General features: G+C 37.0%; 2 protein-coding genes across 2 annotated transcripts; both read right to left on the bottom strand.

Annotated features, from left to right (window-relative positions):
• Positions 1–858: 858 nt before the first annotated feature.
• LOC133872281 (F-box/kelch-repeat protein At1g57790-like) lies at positions 859–3093 on the bottom strand. The gene is made up of 2 exons (XM_062309760.1): positions 2991–3093; positions 859–2178 (listed from the first exon to the last, which is right to left on the bottom strand). The coding sequence occupies exon 2, from the start codon at positions 2144–2146 to the stop codon at positions 1067–1069; it is 1080 nt and encodes a 359-aa protein (XP_062165744.1). The 5' UTR covers positions 2147–2178; positions 2991–3093; the 3' UTR covers positions 859–1066.
• A 3459-nt stretch (positions 3094–6552) lies between these two features.
• LOC133873652 (uncharacterized protein At3g28850) lies at positions 6553–8051 on the bottom strand. The gene has a single exon (XM_062311388.1). It carries the CDS (start codon positions 7975–7977, stop codon positions 6817–6819), a length of 1161 nt encoding a protein of 386 aa, XP_062167372.1. The 5' UTR covers positions 7978–8051; the 3' UTR covers positions 6553–6816.
• Between the last annotated feature and the right edge of the window lie 2180 nt (positions 8052–10231).

Below are 10231 nucleotides of genomic sequence, written 5' to 3'. Positions count from 1 at the left end.
TCATTTTTTGATATTAAAATTCTAGTTTTCAGCATGAAGAAATTAAAACTAGTACTTTAAATACTTGAGGAAACATACACGTATCTCTTCAAACTATTATTTAATTGTTAATGTTCTTTTAAATTATTGATTGTGTCAATATTTCCTTTCAAAATATTAAAAAATGTCATTGTCCTCCTCTAAGACCAACAAAAAGGCAAAAATGACGATAATTTTTTTAAATAAAACAAAAATGTTCTTATAAATTTTTTATAAAAAAAACTAAAAAAAAATTAAAGAAAAAAGGAAAAAAAAGAAGAAGAAGGAAAAAAGGAGAAAAAGAAAGTTTTTTTTTTTTTTTTTTTTTTTTTTAAAAAAAGACCTAAAATTATAAAAACAAAACAAACGAAAAAAAAAAAGTTTTTTTCTTTTAAAATTAAAAAAACGAAAAGAACGACTTTTTTTGTTTAAAATAAAATAAAATGAAATAGATACTTTATTTCTAATGCACCCATCGTTTCCTTTTCCCTAAAACAGAGGAATGATATTATCCTTCATGCAATGGATAATGGTGGCATTTTCCATTAGATCATTTTCAACCCATTTTTCTTGCTTTCTAATGGCTTCCTCGTCAATTTTATCTTCCACTTCTGGTTTGGGTGTAGATAGTGGGTACAAAGTATCTTCAGAATTGTTATACATAAATATAATACTTGAAATATTTACATCCTGTAAATATTTCAATTGACATCTCTGTAAAAAAATGAATGGACAAGATTGAAGGAAAAATCAACTTATATTTTCACTAGAAGCAATCTTATTCATTCATTTTTTTTTAACAAAAAAAAAAAAAAAAACTCCATTGAAAAACTTACAGGATGCAAGTCAAACTCTGACACACTTATGATAAAAGAAAACAAAAGTCCAACATTAGTTCTTCAAGAAGTGTAACAAAGTCGCTTTGCAGGCAACTGAACTACTTAATACAGAAATTTATAGCATTCCATCCAATGCTGTTACAGCTAAACATTTTAATACAAATTTTCTAAATGTTAAAACTAGACCATACTTCTGCAGCTAGATTTCTTCAGGTGAAGCTTGAGAAGTCTTGGGGAGGTTCAATCCAGATATTTTCAGGAGGATATCGATCTCCCAAGTCATGACACTCCTTACAAGGATAGAATCTACAATCATAGAAAGAATATGATGTGCAATTCTTTCCACAGAAACGAACTTTGGGGAAGTAGACACTGTTTGTCATCAGTCCAGAAAGGTTAGTTCTGGAATGAGATGCCAAGAAACTCGCAAAAAGTGTGACACCATCGAGGCTTTTCATCTCTTCCCATACAAAGCTTGCCTGATCCAGCTTAAACATAACGGGGATTTCATAAGAACAAGCACAAATAAGTAATATTTCCCCTTTATGCTCTGTCATGTACTTGCCTTCCCACTGATTATTCAACCATTTGCCGGCGCATTTGGGTGGAGGCAGAACAAGAACATTCCAAGTACGCTCCAGTGGGTCAAAGACCCCTAGCCAATCATTGTAACTCAGACAATAGAAAAGTCCATTGCAGAAAACAAACTTATTCATAATACCAATACCAAAGAAAGAGCCCAAAGGATGTTGGTAACTAACGGTAAGCCACTCTGTTGCCCCAGGATGGCAAGTGCTAAGAGCAATTTGGGGACCCCTGTAAGAAACTGTAAGAAGCATGCAGCTGGTAGATGTTGGGGCACAGGAGAAGGCAGCAGCATTACGATTCAACTGAAAGCTGGGCAGTCTAATCACTTGGCGAGTGAAGGGATTAAAGAAGCACAAGTGATGACAACTGGGTCTGTACAGCAACAGCCAGCCATCTTTAGTGTAGCAAACCCTAGACCCAGTCAACTCGGGCAGCTCAATGGAATGTGTCTTGCGTAGTGATGGGTCATAAAATTCACACAAGGTACCATTCTTTTTCCTTTTCTTTGGGAAGTACATAAGCCATGGTGACTGATTTACTACCCGGACAGAGACTGCAACTGAGTGCCATCTCTTGCAAACGACCGAGGCGCGAACATTGTCCTCTAGGGTTAGACGGGATATAATCGATTCGAAGAGTTCTGTAGGAAGGCCAGACCAATTCTGCAGCTCCAAATTCTCTTTCTTCTCCTCCATTGTCATTCTTTTATTTTCAGTGACCGTTTCAGGCTAACCTATACATAAAGCCCCAGTAAGTTGTAGTATAAAACAGTCAAATTAAACCAATTAATGAGCTTGAAATGCCATACTGCTAAAAGAAATGTATGCAAAGACAGAGCTGAGAACTCCAGTAAAAATCACGTTACAATGTTGCCTCCACCAGAGCCCCCCACCAAAAAAACAAAAACACAAACACTCGCCAAAGAGAGAGTAAAAAGGAAGTCATTGATCTGTAGAGACACTAGCAGATTGGATCTCCAACAACAAAAGCTTGAAATACAATCAATCGACAACCCACCCTTAAAAGGGATTCTAAATTGCAGTAAATTTTTCAAAGCTATCTACATAATTAGAACATGCCCCTTTAGTTTTCTTCTCTTTTAATTTTTGGTAGGCCCTTCATTTCTTATTCAAAATAAAACACTTGTAGATTGGACTAAAACCTAAAAATCTATTACCTTAATATGGGGATTAAACCCGTATGAAAAAAAAAAACCCATCGAAGTTTTCAATTTGACATTGGTATCCATCACAAACCTTAGTTTGATCTAGTCTACAAAACCCAAGAACGATTCATAGCCACAGATTAAGACCCATTTGATAAACCCATCAAAAGTTTCTGACTGGACTCCAAATTTTGAACAATTCAGACTTATAATTGTTGTAAAAACACATTGGGTATCCGGTATCCCCCCAGAAACCCTAACATCATGTTGCTCATCCTTAACTTCAAGCAAGTAAAATGTTCAAAAGGGAGAAAAAAAAAATGATTACATTTCAATTTGAATTTATGCAAAATATTAAATCCAAAAAATAAAAATCTTACGATTTCAGCTTCCTCATTTTTCCAGCCATAATGAGAACCAAGCGAAGCTGCTTCTGCCTTCGACAGGGACTACAGATAGAGTCGTGGTGGCAACACGTGTGAGAGCTTGCACAGTTTCAGTCTCTGCCTACCAATCAATGGCTGCCACGTGACGTTGATGTTTGTTACTTTCTGTGACGTGGCAAAACATGTGCCGAATTGTTTTCGTGTAGATGTAGAGGTGTGGAGGACTTCTTTACAGCACATGCGTATATGATTGACTATGGAGTAAAAATACATATTTTTATGTTGCAATTATCTTAAAATATTAATATTAATATGATGGTCGTAATTAATCTTGGATCGGTGCTCTCGGTAAAAAAAATAATATACGATTGAAACTAACAAGTTAGCATTAGGAGCGTTATAAGATAATTATAAGATAAAAATATGATTTTTGACATTAATTTTTATTATGTCATCTTATGCTCACGTGTCCTGGCTTTTTTTTTTTTTTTAAATGGGCAAATGATATTATAAGAAGGAAAAATTGAAAATTATGTCACAAAACCCTCTTTTTGCAATTTTTTTTTTATATTATAATTTTGAGTTTTCAACTTGATGACAGTAATTCAAATATTTTCAAATAGGATTATTATTTAATTATAGACAAAATAATCATTTTTACATGCATGTATGTATGTATGTATGTATGTATGTATGTATATATATATATGTAGCATTATCTTATGGTCTAAATTTTATTTTGTTTGCATATATTGATGTAAATTGTACTACGCTATTCAAAAATGGTTAAATACTTTTTCTTTTTCTTTTTTAAATTTTATTACATGTGCTTTGTCTCGCTATCAAATAGACACTTCAGTTTACAAAAGTGTCACAAATGGTATCTATGGACATCTTATAAATGCAACCAGGGGCGGAGCCAACTTGTAGACTTTGGAGGGACCAAATTGAAAAAAAAAAAAAAAAATTGGAGTGGCCAAAACTAAAAAAAAATAAAAATAAAATAAAGAGTAAAATTTTTATTTTTTATTTGGAAAAAGCTTGGGGCTTGGCGGGCCATGGACCCCCATGGCTATACCTAGCTACGTCCCTGAATGCAACCCACCACGTCAAACCTATCAATTACATTCGCATGTCTCATATACCATATTAATATTATTTTATAAAAATGAAAAAAAAAAATGCTTAATAGATAAGTTGCCTAGACAGATTGGCACCTTGTAGTAGTATATATGCTGTCCAAACTGTTCATATGTCCATATGTATTGTGGATCTTTCTTTGTAAAATTCATGCATTATGCATATAATAAAATAAGGCCTGAAGAAATGGGTAGTAGAACAACTTAGCTGTGATTAAGGTTGAGATTCTGGGCAGCATACTGACTACCATGAGACCCAAGACATCACATAATCTACAAACACTGAAAGTCAACATATGCACAACAGGAATCTAATACACACTATCTGGCAACATGTTATACCAGACAGACACTTGTGACAAAAGAAAACACAAATCCAACATTAGCTCTTCTAGAAGATAACAAAGTCACTTTGTGGGCAACTACTTGGACAGAAATTTATAGCAATATAGTATTCCATCAAATGCAGTTACAGCTAAACATGTTAATTAACATTTCTAAATGCTCAATTAATAGACCATACTTCTGCAACTAGATTTCTTCAGGTGAAGCTGGTGAAGTCTATGGGCGGTTCAATTCAGAGAATTCCATGACCTCCCAAGTCAGGACTGTCCTTATACGGTAGTATCTACAATTGTCGAACGAGCGGCAAAGAAGTTTGGGGAAGTAGACACTATTTCTCACCAGTCCACGAAGGCCAGTTCTGGAATGAGATGACAAGGAACTTGCAAAAACTGTGAATCCATCAAGGGTTTTCATCTCTTCCCATACCATGTTTGTCCGATCTAAAACAAAACATTAGACGATTATTCGCAACCAATGTCAGTTTTGTTAAGATACAGCTCCATGTTTCCTGCACAACAGCAGCTATACCTGATACAACAGCTACATCAGCTACACTTGGTACTGACACAGCACAGTCAAGCCCCCAGCACAACAGCTCCCCGCTTCCTGCACAACAGCAGCCGCACCTTCCAGATTTTAAGCCAATAGACAGCCCCATGTTTCATCCTGATTACCAACTCTGTTTTCACGTGACAGAAGATGAAGCTGGTGTCCACTGTCCAGCGTCCTGTCTTTTTCTTTCCCTCTACTTCCACGTGTATCTCAAGATGTAATGTGCCTTCTCGTTTTCTATTTCACTGTAAAGAGCTCTTAGCCTCATTGGCTATATATAAACTTCCCGTCTCTGTATTTGGTTAACAAAACCAGAACAGATTTCTCAGACTTAAAAGTTTATCAAACCCTCTCCTTTGTAGGGAAAAGACACGATCCCAAGGTTTACAAAGTTTCCATTGAATCTCCTTCAGGTGTCAGTGTTAGAAAGTGGTGCCTGATACTCTTGATGGTCATAATCATTTTGTTAGGAGTCCAATTTTTGTAAATGTTCTTTAAGTTCATTTGGAAATTACTTTGTTGTCGGATAGGCTCTTTTGATCTGATTTATTCTTTTTGGGGATTTGATTTTGAATAATTCTCTTTCAGAAAAATTATATTAAAAATGCATGTAAGAATCGCCCATCTCTTATTTAGTGGCTTCAATTTTGAGTTTGTTTTGCCTACACCTTGACACTGATATCAAAATGTAGTATTTTAATTCCTCTCTCTCTCTCTCCAAAGGCAGCCAACTTCAGTGGAAGTTGAATAGAACAACAGAATTGGCCTCTAAGGCAGCCAACTAAGTGGAAGTTCAATAGAACAACAGATTTGGCCTCTTTCAACAAGGAGAAGCTTTTTGCTTTTTAGTCACAAACAACTCTAAAAACAAAATATTTATAAAACACTCAAAATTACTTTCACATTTATGTTACATCAACCAAAAAACAAAAAGCACCATCTAAAACGTTTTATCAAACGAACCCACTAGTGTATCTATCAATTTCACCATGAGAGTTTTGCAATCATACCAGGCAGCCAACTAACTGGGAGGTCAATATGCAACAGAAGTCTTTCAAACTGATGTGGATGGAGTCAGTCAATATGTTAACAGCAGCACAACACTTTGAGGAAGTGGATGGTGTCCGTCAATATACAACAGAAGTCTTACAAACTGATGTGGGTACTTATGAGGATGGCTTCATATTAGACTCTTTCTTTCTTTCCCTAAAGTCTCCCGGCTAATGGGGGGGTCAGTAAGCAAACCTACAACAGTCTGGCAGTTTTGGTGGCAGCATCCACATAGGTGCATCAATTTATAAAGTTCTTGTAGTGAAATTGGTAACACTCATAACTTACTATACTTGAAAAAGAGAAGAAATAAGGTAGAATTGCTACATTAGCATATTGACATATCAAATGCTGAAAGTCAGTGCAGGAACTCTGACTTTTAGAGTTCATACACCTAAATACTGTATATATCAGATACAGGACTGAAGTAAACGTCATATATACACACACACACACACACACATACGAAATGGTAAATAATTCCTCCATAAATTCCATCATGCGTGTAAGAATAGTGAACTAGATCAGTAGATTAATAAAAACAAGCAAATCAAAGCATCAGCATACAGGAGGGCCTAAAACCCACTTTAGAACCCCATTTTCTCACATAAAGAAGAGCATCTTCAAGCTATCTTTTGTGTCTAGCCTTCAAAACGAACAATGACATACCAAGGCTAGCAGCTTCAAGAAATACCCAAATCAAAATCCAAGAAGAGGATTCTTGATAATTTAAATTAACAACAAACAGGGCACTGAATCAACCCATTCTCGTTGCACTCACCACACCTCACCATCTTCTTCTGCTCGGCATCCAAGACCTTACAGCTCCCACTGCAGTCCATGCACATCACAAACCTCACACCAGCGCAACCTTCGCACCCTCCGAGAGCCCTCGGAATCCCATCAAACAAAATGCTGAGTTTCCCCTCCTCTTCCAACTTCACCACCTCATCACCTCCCCCAATCAACCTTCCCTTCACGAAAACTAGTGGAACTTTCACCTCCTTTGTCCCCATTAGTCCCCTCAGTTCCTCTTTGAATCCCGAATCCATGGATATATCCCGCTCGAACACGTGGATACAGTGCGATTCGATTATCGACCGGACCTTGTTGCAGTCCTCAAAGGTCTTCCGGATTCCTCGTAACGTCGTCGTGTAAATCACAACCGCATTTTCACCGCCGGGCGGGCACTTTCTCTCAAAAGAATCAAGAATAGCCTCCAATTCCCTGGTCTTCCTCGCTCTTCTGGATTTCGGTGTGGGTGAAACGATCATCTTGATTTGTTCTTCCTCTTCGGACAATTCTTTCTCATAAGAAGCAAGAAGCTCTGGATCAAACAGGGGACTAAAGCTCTTTCTTCGCGACGAAAACTCCGAATCTCTCCCAGGACTCTCTCTTTTTGCCCCTATTGGAGACCCTTTCACCGGATAACAAATCTTGGCTTTCAGAACCGCTTTCGGGCTATAATCGGCACGTCCGAAAAGATTAACCCGACTCTTATTCTCTTTCCCAGCAAATCTCTTCGCTTTCTTGGGAGACCCACTCTGATTCGAGAACTTCATCGGACTCCTCGCATCGAAACCGGTAAACCCACGTAGAAAAGACCGAGGCTTGGGGCTCTTCTTGGCTTGATTCGAAATGGGCATTCCTTCTTCAAGATCCTCCATGAGTTCCCAAGCATTGATAACCTCTGGCTCCACGCGAGGAGGAGATCTCTGGAGTCTCCTACTCTCAGCCCCCACACAATCTTTGGTGGGTTGCTCGTTGTCCAAGTTGAGCGCCCCATAGGTGCTTGACGTGAGAGAGACCACGTGGTTCACGCACTCGCCGCCATTGTTGAAAATGATTTCTCGCTTCAGGTTTTTCCTGACGAGCTTTGACGAAATGCAGCCCATCGATCAGTGGGGTTTGCTCTGTTCTTTTCTGTGCTTTTTGTTTTGGGGTTGGGATTTGATGCTAAGTGTGGTTAACGGTCTGGAAGGTTTTTTTTTTTTTTTTTTTTTTTTTTTTCTCGGGGTTGGGGGTGTTTGAATCATAACCGTTACCCAGTCTGCAACGGGCCCTAACGGTCAAAAAATTCGAATGGCCATTGCAAGAGAATGTTTGTAGGAAGCCCTTGGAGTTTCGAATATTATATATTTTAAGCTTCTTTATCTTTTCGGATTTCTGTTTTTGACCCTCTCTCCTGTGGATTTTATGTAATTGCCTCCTTGCTTGGTTTTTGACTCACCAATTATGAATGCACGTTTTCTTGATCCAGCTAAAAGAATTTGGGAGATAAGTTGTGGACTCAAAGTTTAAATTTAAGCTTGTGTTTTTGGTAGATAGTCGCTCGAGCCTGGCGCTGCGGCTTCTTACTACTTAATTTAAAATTTGAAGTTACCAATAAATAATAAATTTAATTATTTAATTAATATTCTAATAAATTAAGTTCTTAATTTGATATTTTTCAAATGTATTTTTTTCTTAAAATAAAATGTTTTCTATTTTCTTTTCCAAATAGATTATAGCATTTCATTTAATGGTTTAATAAACCTAGTGCTCATGAATTCAGCTAAAAGGATGAGCAGAAAACTCACCACAGTTGTTGTTGCTAGGTCAAGTAGGAATTTGGAAAGTACTATTATTTTCCACATAAATTCAGCCTTTAAATGGTGAAACAATATGGTAAAAATTTGGCAAATGGACTCTACCATTAAACCCAATAAATTTTATGTGCTCTCGGCTTCTATGGCTCTTTCTTATCTTTAAAAAATGTTAAAAACACTTTCATTTTATTCTTACTTCCTATACTCCTTAACGTAGTTTTACAATGTGACATTTCCACGTCAGTCCCTCTAAAATAATTTATTAAAGTCCCAATGTGATATGGCACTGCCAAAAAAAAAAAAAAAAAAACAAAACCTTGCATGATTGACTACCCTAATCGAACTTTCAGAGATGATTACACTACTTTCGACATGTAATCTAATGGTCGTAGCCACCAAATCGAATGGCCTTGACCACTCTTGTGTTATGAACTGATGGTTAGGGGTGGCACCGTCTGAGAGATGGGGGAAAATATTATTTTTGCCTGACAAAATAATAAAAAATAAAGAGTAAAATAGGAGTGTATGTAGCTCAATTATTATTTTTTGTTTTGGTCACAAACATTAGCAAGAAAGCAAAAACGCCGAGGCATAGAACAGACAAAAACCAACCTAGGACTAGTCAAATCGATTTGGAACCTGCCCAGGCAACAGATTGGGCCAAGAGCCCAGAAAAAAAGGACAACCCGATCAGTGTTTCACAAGATTGGACAAACAGTATGCTGGTAACAAGGCCCAAAATGGGAAAGGTATTCCGTGATGAAAGTGCGATGTCCGGAGCCGGATCCGTCAGCAAACGCGAAGTGAATCGGATCGGAAAAATCGCAAACGCGAAGGCCTAGACGTTGGAATTTGGCCGAAAACTGGCCCGGTCCATCGCGAAGCAATGGGTCTTAAAAGGGTCGTCATTTCCGGTGAGACATACATGGATGTTCACGCTTGACGGTCATCGAGCCATGCACGAATGTCTCCGGTCCGGCTTGGCCTTGAATAATTAGCAGCGCCGCTAGAAAAAAGGACTAGTGGGCCGGCTAACATGTACCGACTTCCTAGGGCAGGCTCCACCTCGAGAAATGAACCGGGAGATTTGGAAGGGAGTAGAGTAACTCAAGCTTAATCGTACCTCAACTATCCACAAACATAATTGATGATACTGTTTTCCCCTTTTCCCCTCTTCGAATAGAAAATATATATATATATATATATATATATATATATATATATATATATATATATATATATTTGATAATACCGTAAATAAGCTTTGAAAAATATTAGATATTATAATCCTATTTAACATTCTTCCAATAAAAAAATAATGCAACACTTTCCATTAACTTTTAGATTAATTATTATTAAATAATAATAATAAAAAATTCAAAGGTATCATTATAGAATCACGTAAACATAAAAGCTTATTTACTTACTTAAGTATTGGAGGCTTTTCCCGACCATCGGTTAACACAACTTTTCTTTTTTTTTGTCCTACAGGTGACACATCATTCGATCCGGCCGTTTAAAAATCTACTTTTGCTAATGATGAATATTATCATAATTTTTT

The sequence above is a fragment of the Alnus glutinosa genome, chromosome 7 (assembly GCF_958979055.1).
Source record: "Alnus glutinosa chromosome 7, dhAlnGlut1.1, whole genome shotgun sequence".
NCBI classification, from domain to species: Eukaryota; Viridiplantae; Streptophyta; class Magnoliopsida; order Fagales; family Betulaceae; genus Alnus; species Alnus glutinosa.
Note: the sequence above shows the minus strand (reverse complement) of the source record. Positions and strands in the feature narration are given on the sequence as shown.

What these genes read in the sequence shown, in the direction of transcription:
- LOC133872281 (XM_062309760.1), bottom strand. Translation starts at nt 2,146, where the DNA reads ATGACAATGGAGGAGAAGAAAGAGAATTTGGAGCTGCAGAATTGGTCT.
- LOC133873652 (XM_062311388.1), bottom strand. Translation starts at nt 7,977, where the DNA reads ATGGGCTGCATTTCGTCAAAGCTCGTCAGGAAAAACCTGAAGCGAGAA.